Genomic DNA, 24,169 nt, shown 5'->3' with positions numbered 1-24,169 from the left:
TATTTAAGTGGTATTATTCATGATGTATGAATTTGATGCATAGTATATTATTATGCAATACATATTTTAGAAGGTTACGATGATATATGATCTTATTATTGATTTGATCAATTGATTTTGATACCTCATGATTTTAGAACTTGAATATAAAATTTAGAACTATATGAATTTCGATCTGGTTATGTTAAGGACCCCACCAATGGGGGCTAATACATTGGCACATGATTTGTCCTGAAGGTCGTGTCCAAAATGATTATATATTGCCAATAGACTAGTGGTCTTGAAAGACTTTGCTGCAAGATGCTGTGCCGCTCACCGCAAGATGATTGGTTGGTGTTATGACCCTACCATAGGAAACATGTGGTCATAGCTTAGGATCAATAATGAGTATTTGAAAGAATTTGAATGTACGAACATAATCTAATATTTGATTTGTATAATAGTATTGCACATATGCTTATTCTCTGCATATTATTATCTATTTGATTTTCTAATTTATCTAGCTAAAATATTCATTGCTTACTGGGTTATTTAGCTCATTATATGATTTTTTTTTATAGATTTAATTAGAGAACTAGCCTATCCAAATTTTCAATATAGGAGAGCGATTAGAAGAACTGTAGCACAAGTTACCTTTGATTAGAGTTTATTTAAACTAATATATTACCTTAGATTAATATTGAAATTGTGAGACATTGTAAGTTGAGATAGTTAATAAATAAACTTTGCATATTATTAGTTAAATTGTTTTGCTGCATATTTATGATATCATGATGAGATGCCTTGCATGCTCATGGGGAGAGTTTTCTATGAGTGTGCGACAATTGTCACGATCTCGGGCTCGCGATCTCGGGTTGGTGGCGTGACAAGTTGTTATGACAAATGTGGGTAGTATAGACCAGTTGACATTAGTTACCAACATTATCAAGAGTGGAAACCAGATGTAGGCTATTAATGCTGAAAGATGACAATTATCACATCATTTGTCTTCTAATAAACATAAGAGAATGCAATCAAAATTGTGGATCCTTTGGTTGATTAATGAGGCTAGTTTATCTTTAAGTTACCCTTGCTTTTACCTTTATCTTTAAATTTCTTGCATTTGGTTTCTTAGTAAAACTTTAATTTACTAATAGAAGTAGTAGTAGAGTATTTTGATCCAAGCCTCGTATTTTTTATTCTTTCAATGAGGCAATATGATGATAGTAAAAGTCCTTCAAGGTCAAGGCATCCATTTCTATGCTACTCTCATCTTCACCCTTTCATTATTCCATTTCTAGCTAATCCGATGCTGGTGGTACACCCACGCATCTCCACCAAACCTAAGCTACAGGACTTGTTTCTATTCTCTGACAGCAAACAAGTTTCCTTAGCATGCTGATCTCTCTCTGGATGGGAAAGAGAGCAGGAAATAAACCCTAAGCTATCTAATTCTTAGGGCCCTGTAAACACAATGCAGGCCATCCCACTATGGTTACGCATCAACTGTTCTTTTACTTTTTTTATTCGCATCCTGCGAGAGATAAGAATACTACAACTCAATAGAGTATATAATCTTCTTTCAAGTAACCTTACAGCCCCATCCGGAACGGCTTAAAGAACCTTTATCCTGACTTTATTTGAGATAAAATACCAAATGCTATTTATGAGCCCTTGATCTAGTTGAGAACTTTAACCCTATCACACGAGCTTAATTCCGGTGTACATAGACGTAGGGGAGCCAGGTCTCATTCTCCACCTGGGAGCCATTTTTTCAATTTCATCTTTATTTAGGATTGAATGATAGAAAAGTATTACTCTCACCCTCTTCCATCTAAAGTGTTATTATATATATTATACTGTAATATTATAAATTATATATTTCACGACTTCATAATAACAATAATATGGTGTGTAAGGTGATCATATATGGTATTACAGTAACATAGCAATATATAGAACACATTTACATGCTATATTAATGAATTATTATAACAACAGTTTAGTCACGAGTTGTATGATGTGATTAGTGATATAATATTATATAATGTCACAATAATATATTATATTATATATATATATATATATATATATATATAATGTCACAATAATATTATATATATATATTGCAATTTATGGCGTTCATCCTTGTGATAAACTAGATTACAATATTATAATATATCTATTGGCAAACTACTCTCTAACTAGTAATATAGTATGATATAAATTAATATTTATTGTCTTTACCCATATGTAGATTAATTTGATCCATTGCTCATAAAATTAGCTTAACAAGGAATACTGAGGTTAGGACGAGCTTCCTAAAAAATATATCTTTCCAATAAAAACTAAAAATCATGTATTAAACCTCCTCAACATCCAAACATACTCCTCAATCATTACAGGCTTCATCATTTTTTCCCAGATGCAAAAATAAGATTTGTACCCACTAAATCAGGTCTACTTGACACACTTGCATGAATTTGGGTAACAATTACAAGGAAGAAAAAGGAAGGAAACTATACCCAACCAAGGATGGATGTAAACTCATAAGCTATAATCATCTAGGTCTTATTGTTAAACAAAAAAACCACCCTATGATCGCAAGCAGGAAGTTCTTAGCAAGGAGACCTCACAATAAGTTGCTTAAATGAACCAAGGGGAGAATCAAGTCGTCTGGTAGACCTTCAAAGAAGAATTATTGGCAGCAGGTGGAGACATTTCTTCAGCCCCCTTCCAAAGAAATGCGAGTAGAGTAGAGCTCAACAGAAGGTTCAAAAGAAAGATCAAACCATTTAATCACTCACAACACAGTAGTCAAGGCAATGACTTTCACAGATCTCTCCCACCTGATTTAAATTTCTTGAACCTTTCTCACTCCGGTGACAATTGCTCGATTTCCAGAGCTTCATACATTTTGATTTTAGAGGATATCTATGTATTCGAATTACTTAAGATTTCCGATTCACCAAAGAAAGGAAAAAAAGAAAAAAAAAAAGAAAAAGAAAAGAAGAACGTAGGATCACAGAGCACCAAATCACCATAAGATGGGAGGATCTAATTAGAGTTTCTGGAGTTGAACATCTCCAAATGCTCAGAACCCCAGGCCATGGAACAAAACACAGATCCGCCATAAGATTCTCCAGTGTTGCTGGGTAAATTTCAATCTTTAACTATTTTGTAATTGTTTTACAGACATTTTGAATTACAGAATACTGAACCCTCTCTCTGTACAATGGAACGGAAAAAATTTACTCCCCCAGGCACATCATGGACCAGTAAAAATGTTTGCGCTAAAGACCATATAATGCATCCTATAGGATGACACTGATTCCATTCCACAGGGCCTAGCTCATGTTTTGTATTCTGACAGCTCGAGGCATACTCATATTCCTGTGTAATGAGGCGCCGGTTTACCAAAAAAAAACCATATAATACAGAAGAATCTAATTCCATTCCAAATTTATCATATAACAATTTCTTCTACCCAGAGGTGCTCACATTGGCCTCAGGTGAGATGATCACACGAGTTATTTCTACATATCCCTGAACTCAATTCCAGCCTCAGCATCGCTTAACATGTGATGCTTCTGTTCCAGGTGGTAATCGCAGAGTTCCAAGAGCTGGTCAGCAAGTGGAGGAATGCCTGGGTTTCGACCATCATTGTACTTGTGGGCATTATAAGCGATCTGCCAAACATCATGCCTGAAGTCCTCCCGGCTCTTGTACTCCATGTTTCTTACCTTCTCTCTGATCGTGGAGAGGTCCATTGGGCGCTTTATGATGTCAAGGTAGTCAGGGGCTTCTTTCTTCGTTACCGGTTTGAGAAAAAGATACGATATTTCGATAGTTTCCTTCAAGCTATCGAGTATGCTCTCCAATATGTTAGATAACTCAACCTGTGGAGGAATCCAGCAATCATACTACGGATTCTAAACAAAGCTTGTACAAATGAAGAGAACTATAAAAATAAATATCAAGACTAGCACCAACTCAGCATTATGAATCCTTATTCAGCAATAATTCCTAAAGACAACTGCTGGTGTTACTGCAAGCTTTTCCAAAGCTTTCCTCACAACATATAAGAGAAACAAATATAAAACCATAAGGGAAGAGCCGGACATACAAGCTTAGCGTATAGGTATAGTAAATCCAATTTTCAGCAAAATGGTTGGATATAAACAAGCAGAAAAAAAATACATACCATTTTTCAGGAAATTAGATCGGAAAAAGGTAAGCAATTGAGGTTTTCTTTTTTTCTAGATAAGCACTAATTACTTAATTCGCATTAAAGGTGCCACCATTACTTTAACCTCAATATCAGATTCTGATGACAAGAACTCACTTGAAATCAAGATTCAATTTTCAGATGAAGTGGCAAGAGTGCATTTGCTGTTAGAGTCTTTTAGCAGATCATAAGGTTTCATCAGATCATAAAAGACATACTTGCTGGATCATTAATGTATTTTTTCATTGAAAAAAATCATATTTTTAAAATTAACAAGACACAGGATGTGACTGACTACTCACTTTACCTTGGAAGCTTATGTCCAAACTCGAAACAACTCTGGTAATGAGAGAATCAAAACCTAGGCCTTAAAATTGGCCATGCATTCAAAACAAACCAAGACCCTCCCCAGTATACTAGATACTACATCCTAAATATAAATTACTTGATTTTATAAATTTTGCAGTGAAAACTAGAAGTCAAAAAATGGTTGACGCTGTTGAATGATACTTATTTTACATGTCAAAGTTTAATTTTTTTGGGATACCGTTCAAAGTTATTAGTTCTTTACTTTTTTAATATGTTCTACCATCCTAAATCTATGAATTCTTAAATGGGCCAATCAATCTATTAACCAACATAGTTGATTGATAGTCTCTGCATAGTCACTTATAGACATCAATTAATGTGAAAGTTTGTTAGATAACACCAAAGTTTACGAACTCTCTTAAAACCAGAGTAAATTATTACTATTGCTGCTATGCTAAATGTTGACATTTTTCTTTTTGTGATTGTGGACATATGTAGCGTATAAATTGCTTGCAGATTCCACACAAGCATGCAAATGTTTATTGAAAGCGATGCTAGCTAAGAGGGTAACAATTAGTCAAATGGGGCCAATTAAATGACACAGCCATCAAGAATATGACAACTGGTAATTTCAATTCATTTCATTTATAGTTTTACCTCTCCTCCCCTACGACGCTTTGTTAATGGTGCATATTCTGTCTGATCAGCATCGGCCATCGGTCGCCTCTTTGCAGCTCGATCCCTTTCAGGTATCCTTCTGTCGTTTCTGTATGGCCTATGATCCAGTAAGTATTCATCTCTGAAATCATGTTTTTTCTTTTTCTTCTTCTTCTTTGTCCTTTCCTCCCTCCTGAATGCTTCTGGATATCTTCTGGCCTCAAATAATCTGTGTTCTTCTTGCATCCTTCTTTCCTCCTGAAGCATCCTACTAGTTTTCTCTTCCACTATCCTCTCCTTGGTTTTTTCTTTTCTCTTCCTCATCCCATAATCTCCTGTCATAGATGAGATTTCTCTTACTTGTCTCTTCGGTGAACCACTGGCTCTCCTGATTTTTCTTCTTCTCAAAACTCGATAACTCAGTAATTTTCTTTATTTTTCTGAAATCGTGATCAATTCCAGTGTCAGTGGCAGAATTAACTTGCTCCACGTTAGTATTAACTTTCGGCTGTTTGATGATGATTTTCTTGCGTGATTGTTCTTTTTCTGTGTCAACAGGAAGGCGTATAAGAACAGAGGATTTCTGAATTTCATTCTGAACATCACCAGAATTCGACTTATTAGATATTATTATTTTATTGATCTTTCCTGATGGTTTATTCGCCCCCTCTGCATCTACAATCTGTTTATCAGAAGTATGAATCCCTGACAAGTTTTTCTCACAAGGCTTTTCAGCTGGGCCGCATTTGAACTTCACCGGGAGAATCTTTGTCGGCAACTTCAGTCCTGCCCTTTCAACACTTTCTGGTACTTCTGCATCTGCCACTTTTGCAAGCATTTTAGGCACCAACTTCTTGTTTGGAGTTTTCACTTGGAGCTGAGTTGCAGCATCAGGAAGATTAGATTTTCCTGACACACTTTCTAGTTCTGAAGTTTCTGCATCTTCTCCATATTTAGGGCAGTTCTTGTTGGTCCGCATGTGTCCAAGCTGGTCAATCACAAAATTGTCAGTCACTGCAAAGACAGACAATCCATTTCTAGATGCAAACTTGCATACGATATATTACTCACCTGCCCACATGCTCCACACACAAAATTTTCTCTCACTGGTTTGTCATGCTGTTTCTTTTCCTTGAAAACCTAATTCAGCATAGAGAGAAGGTTAAAATATTATGGAAAGAGCTAACTGAAAACTACCAAGTGGTAATCCACAATTATGTAAAGCAAAAAAAACTTTATCACTGCTCTGACCAATTTTTCAAACTGAAAAAATAGTTAGTAAAATTGTACTTTAGAATAAAAAATTGGCTATCATTAGATGAATTTGTATGTAAGAGCCAAAACACACATGCATGGTTGGTAAACCCTATATTAGATAAGTACATGCTTTTGCTGGAATATAACTGAAAATGACCCATGCTTTTCACTGCCATGATTGAAGATAACAAAATTAAGGCCTTGTTGTCCCTCTTAGCCTTCTAGTTATGTTATTTTTAGTAGGACTATAATGCGGGTTTGTTCATTTTATATAATATTGCTCATAGATTGTTGGTGCGTTACAGGGATAGGTACCTCTACACAGCCGATGCTACCATGTATCAATTTCTACACTCCTAAACCAAAGGGTATTATTTCAACTTTTGATATATATATATGGTACAGGTAAGGGTGCAAATGAGCTGAACTAAACCAAGTATCAGGCTAAACAAGCTGCTTGAGCTTGGCTCAAACTTGAGTCAAGCTTAGCATATGCTGTTCAAGATTGGCTCCTGTAAGTTCTGAGCCGAGCTTTTATCAAGCCAAGCCAAGCTTCCCATATATTTTCAGTCCTCTAGTTTTCAGGCCCAGCTCTTTTATGAGCCAAGCCCTAAAATCTATTAGTGCTCCGCTTGTCTTCTAGCTAAGCTGAGCCCAAACCAAGCCACCATTTAGCTGATTCTGAGCTGCTCATGAGCAGCTTGGATCCTTTGCGGCCCTAGGTTCAGGATGACATAAAATGGTGCAGGCCCATCTCCCCACTTTCTGTTTTAATGCCTGACCACCCACATTCCACTGGATTGTTTAAGGCTTCTTCAAATTCGCATTTTGGCTTTTCCAGCGATTTAAGATCTGATGCAAGACTTATAGACATGGTAATTGCCATTCTGCATTGGATTAAAATTACAAATTGAACTAGTCCATAGTGCACAAGCTGCCTGCAGAACTTCAAGTACATGAGCCTCCCCCAATGCTGGTATAGTGCACATACATGAGTTGTCAGCATATAAGCACATTTATATCACTTTTTGTAGGTTTATCATATATTTTTGAGCATTGTTGTTACTATTTATACACATAGATACTGTTATTTGTAACATAAATTATTTGACAACCTGTGTTGTCAATGGCGTGTGTAAGGTGCAAGCTGCACACTTCCTTTTCTGCACCATGAAGAAAAGCATGGGTGCAAATCCCAGCCATCCATTATATTATGCCAATTGAGATTTTGGGGCTTATGTGGCCATAAAGGGCAGGGAAGGGGGGTGGGCGGGGGAACTATCACAGAAAAGAGAGAGGCAGAACTATCACAGAAAAGAGAGAGGCAGACAAATCTACGGTTCCAAGCAGGGCAGCAGGCTTTCTTCTTCTTCCATCTGGTAAGCCCCTTGTTTTTCCTCTTCATTTTTCTTCCTGATTTTCTTCTCTCTCTCTCTCTCTCTCTCTCTCTCTCTCTCTCTCTATTGTGCTCTTGTAGGGGAAGGAATATGAACTGGACTTTGCCATCACAAAAAGGGGGAGGAACAGACCACCTTCTTCTTCTTTAGCTGTTGCAGCTGCTATTGTCTTTCTGCCCATCATGAACAGAAAACAGGATGTATTACCCCTAGTTTTCTTCTTCTTCTTCTTCTTCTTCTTATACTTCTTCTTCTCATGCCCATGAGAACTAGATAATCAGTTATGATAACCAACATTTGCTAAATTGATATGTTTTGTATTAGAAGTATGAATTTTAATGCTTTTAATATTTTTACTTGTGTTGATAAATTGATAATTTATTTATAGATATGTATATACTTACATATGTCTTTAAACACACATCAGATGTAAAAAAAGGATTTTACAAATGCTTTGAGCTTTGATCTGGGGGTTGAAAAATGCAAATGTATACCATTGGTTGTGATCAACAAGGCCAAGAATGGTAATGTATAAAAAATTGCACTAGGCCCCTTGATTATGCATCAAGTTGTTCCAAATAGACTATCATCCGAACTAATGTGAATGGGAGGTTTCAACGCTAAGCAAAAGGCCTCCACAACACATCAATTTTTATATGTAGAAATTTAGGCCTTGTGGAATACACAAATATTTTAGGCCGTGTAGAATTCATTTCAAGCTGTTGAGGAACTATATGCATCATAATATTAGGGTGTGCCATGTGTCATGTTGAATTGTACCGGTAAGATATCGGTAAAGGATCTGTTCTTGAGACAAAGAACCTTCGTAAAAAGATTCAAAACCAGAATTGCTGAATTATTCTATTTCACTAGAATTGATAGCAAAGACTAATTAACTACTTTATGCTAATGAATTTGATTTATCTTGAACATATGAATGCAGTTTTTACTATTAAGCAGAAATTTGACATGGTATATCATACTAAGGTTCTGCACTATTTGTTGTTTGACAGTTGTCAAAGGCTCAAGGCATGGTAAGGTGTCCTCTTGGATCCTAGGCCCAAAGTGCAGTGTGCTCCTTGGCGAAGCGAGGCACAAATACACACATACACATACAGACAAGCATATGTCAATACATACATACACATATATACATGCATATATCCATACATATATATATATATATACATATATAATATATATTAAGAATTAAAACTTTGTAACAAAAAAAAAATGTTGGTTTCTAATTTTATTGTTTTTGGGTTCAGAAGGATATTAATCCCTTATCTCTTAAAAGCTGCATTACAAATGGAGATGAGACCAATAAGAAGACTAATTCTTTGGATATCGCTGATGCTAAAACATGGAAGTGGAAACAAGAATTTTTACAGAAGCTTAAATGCTTTTTCTACATGAAATTGTAATGCGTGCATTGTGCAAGTGCAAAATTAGACATATCTAAAACTTACAAGTCATGCTATACCTTAAGTCCATCTTTAACTGAAGCACTTTTCTTATTTACTAATCCAGATACGTCATCATTCACTCCATTACCCTTTTTAGGTTTTACCTTCCCAGACAGACTCCTTTCAGCAAAAAAAATTTCAACCTGCAATCATGCAATATTTAGTTGTTCAGTTGTTTGCTCATTTAGAATTTCAGATATTCAATTCAGACACCACCTTTGCTAAAAGACGATAACAGTGATCTATCATTTTGTCTACAAGTATAATCCAATGCCAGAAGCATGCCGACACTTTTACCTAGTAAATGATAAGATTTACCTCCTTAGGTTTTTGTGTCATCAACTCCTTTGAGGTAAATGAACCATCAGGATTTGGGGTGCTAACAATTTGTCCAACCACAGTGTTGATTTTCTTGGTACACTCAGCATTTGCAGGATCTAAATGAGAACCATGACCTACTTCTACTCCATTGAGTTTAGTTCTCTTCTTCTTTATATCAGCCCCATCATCTGCATGATAATTTACCCAACCAGTCAGAATAGCAACAGGCAAAGCTCTCATATTCTGAATTACTTATGGATAGCAATATAACTTGAGTACTAGCTGGAAAATACAACTTGTAGATCTTCCATAAATCACATTCAACTGTGCCATACTTGAAGCAAAATTATATATTTTAATCAAATACACTGACAACTGCAATATATGGATTATATCAAGGTTCGCCGTCTCGGTATCGAACTCCGTACCGGTGCCACACTAGCACAGTATCGATACGGTACACTATGGATTTTTTTTTGCCATATCGACACTTGGTATGCCACCCGTACCGAATACCGGTACCAAACCAGTATGGTACGGTATGTCCCGTACTGCTCGGTTCAGGCTGGTACGCCGTATCTTGGATTGTATAAAAAATATTATATACATATTTGTAACTCTATTTCTAGGTGTGAAGGTGATCGATAATCAAATATAAGGTAAGCGTATGAGTGCCACGCATACAACAGTGCATACAGCAATACAAAAATAAATAGCACAGCAAAGAACTCATAGTGACGCTCTCACTCCATCCATCATATATTATCCAACACTAATACAGAAATGCAGTGCGATGATAGCTCAAATGCATATGTTTGCTATTCTAGTTGCACTCAATCCATTTGGTTACCTTGGTAACTGGACTGATCATCATAGATTTCTTCTGTATCACACATAGGATGATGATATGGAGTAAAATTCTCCTAGATATAGTGGGAACCAATCAGGATCCAGTCCATCGTGGCCATCCTAGATGGAACCGGTGAGAAATCAGGTCCTAGGACAACTATGAGAACTTGGTCCAACATGAATCAGTGCATCATGGACTGTCCCAATAGGTGCCAGATGGGGGAAACTGGGTTGGTGACCAGGTCAATCAGTATCGACTGGGATAGAGCCGAGACATGGTGAGAAGAACAAAACTGAAGCTGTATGTCCTGTTGTCTCAGATCAAGAGAGAGGAAAAGTGAGAAGAGAGAAAGGAGAGGAAGAATGAAAAAGGAAGAGCTCAAGGTAATTTTTTTTAAAATTTTGTCAAAGCACTGGTTATTGATGGCATTAACGGATTGACCCAATCATGCGAACTAAGAAATCTACCTAGTCCTAAAATAAGACAAAAAACTATGACAATCTTCTAAACATTCATTAAAAATAAAAATTAATGAAAAAATCAAAATAAAATAAAATAAAAATTTAGTGTTCAAGTGATTCACTAGGATGCCAAAGCATCCAAGGGTGATGAGACAATATTGTCCCTTGACCTGCCCCAGACCAAAAAAAGTCCCAGTATTGGGATTTAACACCTTGGTGGAAACACTTTCATGCTAAACCCAGCAAATCCTTTTCTTAAAAAAAAATCTTGAGATATTGAAAGCATTAGCAATCTACTCTTAGGTAAGAAGACCCCCATTTTAGGTAAGAAGTCCCAGTATTGGGTTCACTTGCCTCAAGGATTTAAGTCCTAGTGGGACAGCACAACATGCCAGCTCCCCCAGTGTTGGGAGAAGACACCATCTCAAGCGTCGAGATGGAACAAGATATCCACCATCCTAAGTGTTAGGATGCACATCTCGTTCAACAGAATGACTGGGATGACCCTGTCCCACAGGATTTCAATCCTTGCTTTGCCTACTGGTTTTGCACCTAGTTGTAAGCCTTCCTTCACCTCTACATTTACCCTCTTCACCTTACTATACCTTTCTAAACCTCTAACCATTATCTATTTTCTTTCTCGTCAACTAGGGTATCTTTTAACTCATCAATTTTAGATGTTTACCTCAAAATTCTGCTCGTATTTGACACCATAAACCCCGTATATGTGTCTCATTGGATCTAGTTGATGGTATGTTTTCTATCATCCATGGTTTCAGGTTATATCCTTGTCAGACAAAGTCGGACAGCATTGGAACCCAGCATCAGTCATCATGACACTTGTTAAAATCTCTTTTCTGATATTTTCATTTTTATGGTAAGAACTGATATTTTCATTTAAATAAAAAGTGTTTCACTCTTTCTTTTGAGGGGTCTGGCATAATGTCACTTATGCCCAATGATTAAATCCAGGTATATTACACATCAAGCGGACATTTACCTGGCGTTAGATGGTTACTAATATCGTACTATCTTATATGTAATTTTTTTCAATGTTTTTGCAACTGAATGGTGGATTCATTTTGGTTTGTCCGCAAAAAATCTTAAGCGGCTAGCGATCCAGAACCTCTCACAGACGGTCTCCTCGAGTAGGTACAAAGGGTAAGCAGGCAGCGAGTGGCACGAAGGCTAAGAAAGCAGCTATCCAGCACGCCAAAAAAGAAAAACAAAAAGCACATGCAGCCCCAATGGAAAGTGTCGAGGAATCAATTCACTCAGATTTAGAGATTCAGAGACTAGGAGCAGCAGTTTTGGTGGTCATGGATCTGCTGGCCATAGATGGAGTAGAGGGCATGAGACCACTGTTTATAAGACAGCTGCAGGGTGATCTTCGATTCACTGGTGAGTCCGAATTTACGCATACTACCCAGGATAGGGACTACAGTGCACGATCTGATGGAGCCCGCGAGGATCCGATTGCATATAGAAGATAGGCTCCTCAAGGTCATTCACAACATGATGCAGCTACAAATAATCTCGCACGTAAAGTAAGATCCATAGATGTATCAGGTTTGGAGTCGTATATTGGAATCTATTACCCGCAACCATAGGCAGCCTATGATCCATAAGGATACGAATATGGACATGGTGCGTCTAAGGCATCTTCTGATGGCAACCATCCTACGCAGCCCGGAGCATCTTCCGGTGGCCCCTTCATGGTTGTTCTATCAGCTAGTTTATCAACAAGAGGACACCTCTCAGAGCTACAGCTTCAGCGAGAGATCCGAGAGTACTTATACCCTGAAGTGTGTTTCTTATGGAATTAACATACAAGACTACAACGCCATTTAGTTAGAGGAGTAGGCTGATGTGCCTTCTGACTATACTAATGATCTGCATATCTACGAGAGGCATCGCCACTCGACGAAATTTTAGATATCAGTATATATGTTTTACTTTAAATATATATAATTGATTGTATTATTTTATATTTTTCATCTCACTACTTAATTTGAGAATATTTCATATTGCTTCTTGTAGCATGCAACATCTCAGTAATCATTTTATTATTTATATCATTTTAAAACAATAAGATGCATCATTTAGGTTAAACCAAGATCATGAAAATATCAAAAAAACATCAAATTAGACTTAAAATCATTAAAAAAGTTCAAAAAAATTGATTACTAATTAAATCAACTTAAAAAACTACATAAAAAAATGTGTGTCGGTTAAAAAAAAAATATACGTGCCGATAAGGAATCGGTATGCCCAACAGTACCATGTGTCGGTACAGAGTATCAAACTGATACCGTACCAACCGGTCCGCCGACCGGTACAGGTTCCAATACTGGTTCGGCGGACCTTGTTTCAAACAAATGCTTATACATGTCAATAGCTAGAAGAAAGCGTCATTTGACCTTTGGATATGTGGCTAACTGAAATATGTGAAAGCATAAACCTGTAAACCAATGGCATTTGATAGAAGGCATAGATTTTCCCATGTTTGACACACAACTCATGTTACTTCTACACTCGGCATGTACTAAAGATATACCCCTTCTAATGAATCCCTTACTTATGCCAATAATGCTCATAATCAACTTCCAAGATCTCACGACTCATGCTTCCTTTCACGTAGTTTTCAATTTCCCGTGTTGCTAGACTAATGTAACATTCTTTTTTACTAGTAAGCAACAACTTTTGCAATATAAAGATTCGTTCTTATGCAATTAACTAGCAACCAATTTAAACACATACTGTAGTAATCAATTACGTTACCTAACTAAAATATTAACTTCAGATTATGTCTATTAAATTAAATACTGGTTTTTCTACCAACAGATTGACAATAATATTTGCATATAACAAAACTAGGATTTTACAGCTAAAAAAAAAATGAATAGAAGAAATTATCGTAGATATCAAAGTCTAGGATTACTTCAGGGAAACTCAATATTACAAACATGGAGTCCAGAGCTCAGTAATATGAACATGCAGAAGAAAATCTGAATTACATTGTTTGGTACCTTCAAGCAATCGGCGTATAATGACAGCTTCTGCCTCATCGTCTTCAATTTCCTCTTCAGTTTGAGCTTGAGATGGACATCTTCTCATTTTAAGACCTCTAACACCATCAGCTTTATCACCTCTCAAATCTGTGGTGCCATCATCATCTTCACACTCTTCTGCAACTAGCAAATTCTCAAGATCCCCAGCAAATGAATCAAGATCGCTATTTGCTTCTGGGTCACTATCACTTTCATCAACATCAGCAGCCGAAAGACTCTGAACTTGTCGATCCCAAATTTCGTGGCATTTTTCCCTAGTTTGCTGTTGAAGCTGAAGAAAGGACATCCTCTGGCCACGTGCAAACTTACTGAGGGTCATTGCATCAACTTTAACTCCTGATGCAGCTTGCTCACTTGAAAGCTTGCGTACCATAGCGATCCGATGCCACCTAGTTAACTTATCAATTCGCTCTTCTGGAACTTTGAACTTTAAGAGAACCTACAAATGGTAATTATTGATAGCATAAATAATAGAATGCAAATTACCAGGGCAAAAGACCATCTTCATTGCAAATATGTTTAAGAACAAGCTACGGCTTAAAACCAAGCACAGGCACTGACCCCTCCTTTCAGCACATGTCTAGTATTGAGCTGTTATAATTTCCCCTTTAAGGATGAAATTTTATGGCAGTGGAGATGGCATTGTTGATGATACAGATAGAGGATGCCAGTGTCCACATGGATGAAACTGTATTAATTGCATATATCTGTATACTGAACTTACAGATCATAAGACAAAATCTATGTGGGGTGAACAAAAGTTGCCAAGCTTATGTTTATTAAATACAATGATGTCTTCATTCAAAAAACCTTACTCTAGCACTACCTCCTACTCCAACTCAACTGGAGATAACATCATGCTGTCACTTCAGCATTTGAAAGGCAATGCCTTACACTAAATATCAAATGAACATGTGTTCTAGCTCTCAAGTCTCAACAAACTCAAATGACAACTATGCTTGTCAATATAAGGATTATGGTTACGCGTTTTCATCTCCTAGCATCATTGTTCATGAACTTTGAGTTTCTGATTATGTGGCTGGTACATATATCTTTCTCCTTAGCACCATTGACTTGGTGTCTGCTAATCAAATTTGTAGAAGTTAATACCTCCTATAATCTTTCCCAGGATTAGATATGGAGATAACAGTAACTCGTTTGATTTGTTGTGATGTACATTTGACTCTTTAATTTCTATGGCTTCAACACTTCAATATTTGTTGTTTGCATTTTTTTCAGATGATGATATTATCTGTAAAACTATATAATTGTACCAATGTGCGATGTAAAGACTTTCATATTCTTAAAATACCCGCTCCCATAATATCCCTGTAATGTTTTACCTTTGACAGATCAGTACATCTAAATTCCCAGTAGGAAGTATATATGCAAACAATTTTTTGACATACGTAAAATTTTCATACAACTCAACATGGAGAGATTGGGAAGAATCAGGATACTCAACCCTTACCTGACCTGTTCAAACTTCCAAGCTTATTAAAAAACCCTAGAAAACCAGTGAGCTTCCAACATGGACTTCAACTTTCAATGCACCATCTCTTCTTCTCTCCCTATCTATACCCTTTGGTTTCATGTGCCACCTATCATGGAAAAGCCAGTTTGCTTTGAAGGGGTCCAAACGAGTGCAATATAGTGGCTTTCCACAGAAAATCTTATATTCATTCATGCGACTGATCGGTTGATTTTAGAAATTGCACTTACTATGATTTCCTCCACCCACTATGTCACACTTCACCCTCTCTTCTGATCTCATATGGCCTAATATGAGTCTTTGAAAAATTTTATAATAGAACTCTAGATCTGGAATATCAAGAGAACTAGACTTTGGGCTCCAGCCACTAGGAATGGGACATGTTTCTATGATTTAATATGGCTTCTTTTTTTATTTTTCTCTTTCCAAACAAACTTATTGTATGGTAGACTATTGTCCAAACTATGGTTTGCCAAACCGGGCCGAAGGTTCGACCCGTACCGAGCCAACCCAGTGGGGTATCGGGTCGGTTCACCTAATTTTTTTGGAACTGGTCTCGAATCGGCCGTAACTAGTTGCAAACCGCACAGAATTGGGCCGAACCGACCGGTTTACAGTGAAACTGGTGTAACCCGTCCGGTTCGCACCAAGTCGGGCTGGTTTCGAACTGGTCCCCCTCCCCTCTCTTCCTTTCATTTTAGACTTAAGTTGGGAAGGCCTGAGAAGTTTCTCAGCCTTCCCAACCTATCTGAATAATCTTCCTCCTCACAACAAAAAACACGCTGATTCAACAAGATTAAAGGAGGATCCAACCCTAAATAAGGTATGTTTCCTCTCTTCTATCTCTTTTTGGACACCAAATATACCTTTAAATTTGTAAAATAAGAGGAGATCATGCCAAAATATTTTATTTTGATATGATTTTGATCTACATAATCACAAAAAATTTTAATTTTCAGATTATATATAATTTTTATAATTTACAAATATATTTTTGGATTAAAAAATAAAATAAATTAAATTAAATTAAAAATATAAAAGAAGAAGCATATTTAAGGGCATGCAAGCTACTCTCCAGCTAAATTTGGTGTTCATTTATTTAAGTTTTAATGAAAACATATGCATAGCGGCCTAGGCTTAAATTTTAAAAAAATTGAGAAATAAGTAGCCTTTGATGCACGCCCACAGACCTAAAAAAATATATGTAGCATCTATGGTAGGGTTCAACACGCATCTGAGCTCAAATTAATTTTTTGAAATATCTATATTTTAAAATTATTTTTTATGTAAAAATGATTAAAAATATATAATTAATACCAAGGTTCGCCGTCTCGGTATCGGACCCCGTACTTGTGCCATACTAGCATTGTATTAGTACCATATGGTATGGGATCTTTTCGGCGTACCGATTGTTGTTACGTCATCCATACCAGATTTGGTACCAGTACGGTACGATGAATTATGATTAATACCAAAAATGATGAAAAATTAGTAGTACGTAATACATATTTCAAAAATATTTTTTGAAGTAAAAAACATATTTTCTGAATTTATAGTATTTAAACATATTTTTAAATTTAAAAATTATTAAAAAATAGTACTATGCATTAGATAGTCAGATATATTTTTTGAAGTAAATAATATTATTTTAATCATAATAAAATTTTTCTATTTTTAAATAATTGATAAACCGATATACTTGATAAGCATGCAGGAATAGAACCATCAAGAAAAAGAAAGCTAGAGCATGACATTGGTTGGAATCATGGGCAAATGCTTTTGGATTGGTACCACTAGAAGTGCAACTGGTGCAACACAATGTTTAAGAAGGGTAACCAGGTTAAAACAGCACTCAGCTAGTGGTTACACCAACGTATCTGTGTCGGAAATGCCCACAGAAGTTCAACAATGATAAAAAAGCACTTCACTAATTTTAGAGCAGCAAAAAAGAGGACTGCCAAGAAAAAGGCGAAGGTGGACCACCGAGCGGCAGAGCCACCTTTTTCACTGCAGAAAGTCAGAGGAGGTGTCCACTCCAGATGATAAGGCACAGACCAGGCTGCCATTAAGGCGAGCCTGGATAATTAGTGGCAACAAGATGAGGTGGCCAGGCATATGACTCGATTTGGACCTCACACTACAACTTGGGCTCCAATTTTGCGAGCAACAAGGTGGATACGTCAGATGTTTGTCAATCCCGAGTGGCAAAAAAGTAGATTTGCAAGGGCTGGCACTGAAGGAAGCACTGTCGAGGACTTGGTGACGAAGCAGACATTTTGGCAACAGGCCGAGAAGATAGTGAAGGCTATCAAGCCATTGTATGAGTGCTTCGGACCGTAGACAGCGAGAGGTACTCCAAATATGCTTCTTGTATCATATGATGGAAAAAGCAAAGATCCAAATCAGAGAGGCAAATCTGATGCATATCCAGGAGTACATCGATATCATTGAGCGGCAGTGGGACTACCAGATGGGTAGAGACTTGCAGACTTGTGTCTAGTAGGTAAGGAAGAATATTGAAAATTAAACCGGTCCTGCACTTATACAATTTTACTAAAACAATTACGAATAATACTAGCTGAACCCGAGGTTTCAATACACTGTACCTGAAATCGATATAAATAACGAATTTGTAGCCGCTCTGCATAATGTGATTCACAAAATGGAGCCTAATCCAGAAGTCGCGGCCCTATGTCTAGAAGAGGTAAGTTAACTTAAGTAGCATGCGTAAGTTAACTAGTATCTTCAATTATTAATATATTATAATACGATTCTTTTTCACAGACTAAAATATTTAGAAAGGACACTAATAGGTTTTGAGTCTCAGCAGCTATCGTAAAAAAAGTATAAATTCAAGTATATTACACAACAACGATAATTATTACCTGACGTTAGATGGTTACTAATATGACACTATCTTATATATAATTTTCTCCAATATTTTTGCAGCTGAATGATGGATTTATTTTGGTTTGTCCGCGAAAAATCTTTAGTAGTTAATTATCCGAATCCTCTCCCAGACGGTTTCCTCAAGTGGCTGTGAGCGCAACTGGTCCACCTTCGCCCTCATCCACAGCAAGCAGAGGAACCGTCTGACACAGAAGTGCCTCAAAGACCTTATATATATTCATTACAATTTGAGATTAAGGCTAAAGTACATTCAAAAAGAAGTAGAGCAAAAGTACACAAATCTGAGACATAATGCTTTCGTTGACAATGAGGATGATCCTATGATCGAATGATTTATAGACCAGCAACAAGAGCCAAAGCTTAATGAGCTAGGATTGCCTAGGGGTGACAATCGGGTCGGGTCAGGCATAAACGGGTCGGGTCAGATGCAGATCAGGTCAGAAAATTGTAGACCTGAACCCGACCTGTTTAATAAACAGGTCAGAAAATTACAACCTGAATCTGACCTGTTTATTAAACGGGTAACCCGACCCGACCCGTTTAACCCGTTTAATAAAAAAAAAAAAAATTGGGATAGCATCACAGGCTCACAGCCGGCCCTAATGGCGCCCTAATGTCTTCCTCCCAAATATCAAATCCCTCTGTGGTGGAGAACCAGTGAACCACCTATTCAAAATTTCACTCGCAGTCGCAGCCGGCCCTACTGTCTTCCTCCCACGATCCCATCCTTCCGCAAACCCCCACCCCCCATGGAAGAAGACGAAGAAATCATACCTTCTCATCGCCAAAGAAGGAGAATGGAGAGAGGGGAGGGCCCGAAACCCTAACCCTAGCCCCTGCCGCCGCTCGATTTCAGGTCGGCAGCGTCCGGGGGCGTCGCGGGGGTCGTCGGCGTCCGGGGGCGTCGCGGGGGTCGTCGGCATCCGTGGTTGTCGGCGTCCGGGGGCGTCGCGGGGGTCGTCGGGGCCGAGGATGGTGATGGGACGGCAGGGGGTGGCGGGGGTGATCGCCGACTAAGGAGGAGAAGATCTTCCACTGCTTGCGGCGGAGGTGGGGCTCGGAGGTGGTGGAGATCTTTTGCCATGAAGATGGAGCTTCGGGCCCTCCAGCAAACAGGAACAAAAAAAAAGGGTTAAACGAAAGACAAAAAGGAAAGGAACTCTTACCTCTTCTTCCTTGATGCTCTTGGATTTTTGAGAACGGGAAGGAGGGAGGGAGGGAGGGGGAGCAGGGTTGTGGGAGTGAGGGTGAGCCGTGAGGGGATTGGGTAAAGGATTTTTCTAAGGGCCGCCAGTTCGTCTCCGTCTCCCCGCCTATGACTCTGTGGACTGTGGTCGGGCTAATCGTCCCACCCTGCCAAGTTCCCAGCAAGCAAACAAAATTGAAAAAAAAAATCTAAAATTATAAACGGGTTAAACGGTTAAACAGGTCAGATATCCAAAGCCCATATCCGACCCAATTAATAAACAGGTTAAATGGGTCAACCTGTTTACAACCCGAACCCGTTTAGGCCAAACCCAAACCTGTTTATGGCGGGTCGAACGCGGGTCGGGTTGGCGGGTCGGGTCATATTTTGCCACCCCTAGGATTGCCTCCATGATCGGCCAGTTTCCTAGCCAGCGAGGCTAGGATCAAAGAGGGCAATAAGCAGGTTGCAACATTTCACGCATGCTTCTAGCTGATCAACCACATCCACAGAGGTCACTAGGGAGCTGGTATCACATGACTCCTTGTTCGAGATATCCTCTCAGAGATATAATCGAGAGTTGTTTAGACAAGGCCACAAAATGCTACCCGGTCAACTTAGTCAGGAGGGTGCCATCCATCCTCCCAGCATAGCCAAGCAAAGAGAGGCACGAAGGATAAGTAGGCGGCTGTTTAGCACACCACAAAAAAAGAAAAGCAGCTGCAGGCCTCATGGAGAGTGTGGAGGAGCCAGTTCACTCCAATTTAGAGACCAGAAACAACAGCGATGACAGTTCTGGTGGCCATGGACCTGCTAGCCAGAAAGAGAGTGGAGGATATGAGACCACTATTTATGAGAGTCGCAAGGTCGTTTTCGATTCACCGGTGAGTCCTCGTTGATGCATGCTACACAGGATAAGGACCACGGTGCACGATTTAGTAGAGCCCGCGAGGATACATTGTATATAAGAGACGAGCTCATTGAGGTCATTCTGGAGGACACGATGCAGCTACAAATGACCTTGCATGTGGAATAGGATCCATAGATATATCGGGTTCTAAGTTGTATATTGGATTCTATTATTCGTAGCCACAGATAGCCTATGACTCACATATATAGATATAGATATGGTGCGTCTGAGGCATCATACTCCGGTGGCTACTATCCTACATAGCCCGAAGTATTTTACGGATCGCATTTTACTGCTGGCATATTCGAATAGCCCCCTTCATAGTCGTATTATCAACCAGAGGACACCTCTCAAAGCGAGAGCTTCAGCGAGAGATCCGAAAGTACTTATAATCCAAAGTGTGCTCTTTATAGGATGAACATACAGGACTACAATGCCGTTTGGTTAAAGGGGTGGGCTGATGTGCCTTCTGACTATGCTAATGATCCAGACATATACAGGAGGCATCGCCACTTGAGATTTTAGATATCGATATGTATGTTATACTTTAAATATACGTAATTGATTGTATTATTTTATATTTTCTATCTCACTAGTTAATTTTAGGATATTTCATATTGCTTTTTATAGCATGTAACATTCCACTAATCATTTTATGTTTTGTATCACTTTAAAACAAGAAGATGTATTATTTAGGTTATACTGGGGTCGTAAAAATATCAAATTATACTTAAAATTATTGACAAGCATACTGTATGTCAGTACGGTACCAAGCCGATACCGTACTAACCCGACCGTCCGATCGGTATGGGTCTCCGTACCGGTTTGGCAGACATAGGTCCAAACTTTTAAGCATACCTTAAGAAAAGAATAATTAATCAAAACAATCTTGAGATTACTGGAAGCTACACTCCCTCTTTCTTTAACTTCTTGAATTCTACTCCTTCGTTAATTCCTTGTATCTGAACTTTTCTCCTACTGAGAATCAGACTTTTAACACTATATACATGGTATCCTTAAATACTCGGTCCACCTAAGAAGGTAGAGGTACAATTTCAATATGAGTCGCATAGTGCCACTTGAGTTCTTGTTAAATTTCCTTGTTATAAATTAGTAATATAACAGCAAATAAGTTGCAAATTCTTCAAATTTCCATGTAAAGAAGATAAGTCAGAACATACTATCAGAAATTTATGTCCTACCCTACACAGATTACCTCAGCAGAAGAAAACTCAATCTCAGTCGCAATCCAACTGGATTCAGTAACAAAACATATAGCTATGTAATAAAGTTCATCAGCCAAATGGCACATGGGGTAAATTTTTTAAATTTAAATGAATGAACATTTTTCATAAGATAGATTAATTTCTTATTTTATTATGACTTATATAGTTTACATCAAGCCAAAATCATAGATTTTCATTTTTCAGATTCAAGTGCATAAGCACATGCACTATAACTAGTAGTCATTGCTAATTCCACAATTTTTCTATATCCATCCATAAAAACTGAGAGCAAATGATTTTTTTCATGTACATATGATCAGTTGGATAACATGTTCACCAAAAGGCCAGGGAATGTTCATTTAATCAATGCTTATTTCAAGTCAAGGCATCAAGAAATATGCTCCAAGAAAGGTAAAGCTTTCATTGTGTGGGTTTTTATTTGATTAATTATAATGGAGAGGTGATGTATTACATTTTTCCACCTCCTTAACTTTTTGCAATTACTTGTACTGCAAATCAAAGAACTGGTTATGATTGATGAAGTGGTACAACATAAATCTGAGCTTGTTCTTTTCATGTCTCTTTCATTTTCTCTGCTTTCCTCTTCTTCCCTTGATCATGCATGATGATTCCCATGAATCACAGGCATCATCTGATATTTAAAGTAGATATTGGACACATTTGATGATGATGAAACTCAGACTAGCTAACATCATAAGTAACATAGAAAGTAATTAACAAAAGAATAATTGGTTAGGAAGGATGTTCTTACGAATGATAATAACAATAAACAATAAAAAATTGGAGAATATAAGGCACAAGCAACAACAAGACTAACGTTAAGTAATGTGAGGTGCGAAGTACTGAAAAGTTGCAAGGTTATTCAGGCATTTTTAACAAACATAAGAACTAATATCAGAACCATACTGGTGTGGTAGATAAGATGTTACCCATATCTTGAGTAGATTGCATTACAAGTAAGAAAAGCATATTGTTTTTCTCCACATACAGCTTAGCACCAATAAATCACCCAATACATATCATACTAATAATGCTCCAAGGGACCAAGACTATATCATGTTTCATAGCTACAAGAATAAAAATTTTATTTTGACTCAGGAGGATCTGCAGTTTAATGACAGAATATTTGATTACAATGTGGCTGCATTAGACTCATTGGAGCTCCCTTCTGATTAAACTTGTAAAAACAAACCCTAAAATAATCTCATATAAATCATTTATACAATATCACAGCATATTTTTGGTCTTTCCAAAATATTCAATTCGCAAGACTTAATATATCTTAAGTTCACAAAGCAAATTACCCCACTTGGTCATCACATGCTTCTAGAAATTAACCAGATTATCAACCAAAAACAATTTCCTTCTGCATGCTTAAATAATAATCAATTCCTTTAAAAAATAGATGCATTGTATAATAGCCAGCTCCAGCAAAGGCTTTCTCTATGGAGACATAACACAGAAAGTTGTTCAAGGAATCACAAAGACTAGCACATCTAGAACGGGTAATACCTCACGTGCCGCATCCATGCTTAATCTGCGGAGATCAGCATCAGTTCCAGTGACGGTCGGACCCCCCCGTGCAGCAGCTGCTTTCTTTTTCACCACTGCATTTGAAATAGGAGCCTTGGGGGTTACACGGACATAGCTAAATCCCAGTCCACGACCCGATGGATCACCAACACCCGTAATTTCCAAGCGCTCAATATTTTCTCGACCCTGCTCAAGAAAATATCAGGGAACATAAAACCTTGTTCAAAAGGATTGTAGGCTAAACAAGAGGGTTTATAATTGATGTATAACTAAATTTCAGAAAACAATGTAAGCAGAAATTAAATTAAATATCATATATACATTAACAAAAAATAATAGAAGAGATAAAAGAGAGAGAGAGAGAGCTAGCAATAGGAAAGGCTGAACTGTCCCATAGAAATCTTTTTTTCTTCCAAATAAAACACATATAAAGATTTTTCATCCAGCCCTAGCAGGCTTTTGATGAACTCTTTATGGTTTCTACAAGTAAAATAGAACTCTTGAAAACCAGGCACCTAATCTTTTATACAGCTATGGAGTGATCGATATTTTCTTAAAATTAATGGTAATCCAATGATAAATTTCAACAAGAACAAAAAAAAATAAAGAAATTCTTTGGTCAACTGAGTCATTGTAGGATCTGAATCATAAAAGAGAGTTCTCAATACAGAATGTTGTGACATTTTTGACCTTATTCAAGCTGAACCAACAAGTATCAGAAAATTGCAGCATTTAGCAAAATTCACATTTTAACAAGGGTGGACAATCCAATTACATGTTTTCAGGAACAAAAAGCAGAGGATTCAAGCACTGCCAGTAACAAAAGAAATTACAGGACAAAAATAAGAAAATAACTTGGGCTGTTTTATTAGAAATAACTCTGTTATGTCGTATA

General features: G+C 37.5%; 1 protein-coding gene across 1 annotated transcript in view; it reads right to left on the bottom strand.

Moving 5' to 3' along the window:
* Positions 1 to 3,114: 3,114 nt before the first annotated feature.
* The window catches only part of LOC103718979 (transcription initiation factor TFIID subunit 1), a 46,097-nt gene continuing 25,042 nt past the window's right edge, over positions 3,115 to 24,169 (bottom strand). The window contains 8 exon segments of the mRNA XM_008808011.3: positions 3,115 to 3,878; positions 5,174 to 5,473; positions 5,475 to 6,161; positions 6,245 to 6,313; positions 9,311 to 9,436; positions 9,612 to 9,802; positions 13,955 to 14,435; positions 23,254 to 23,460. Of these exon segments, the coding sequence (XP_008806233.2) occupies positions 3,516 to 3,878; positions 5,174 to 5,473; positions 5,475 to 6,161; positions 6,245 to 6,313; positions 9,311 to 9,436; positions 9,612 to 9,802; positions 13,955 to 14,435; positions 23,254 to 23,460 (2,424 nt within the window). The 3' untranslated portion in view covers positions 3,115 to 3,515.

The sequence above is a fragment of the Phoenix dactylifera genome, unplaced genomic scaffold (genome assembly GCF_009389715.1).
Source record: "Phoenix dactylifera cultivar Barhee BC4 unplaced genomic scaffold, palm_55x_up_171113_PBpolish2nd_filt_p 001020F, whole genome shotgun sequence".
Taxonomy (NCBI): domain Eukaryota; kingdom Viridiplantae; phylum Streptophyta; class Magnoliopsida; order Arecales; family Arecaceae; genus Phoenix; species Phoenix dactylifera.
This window is presented reverse-complemented; position numbering and strand designations above follow the sequence as displayed.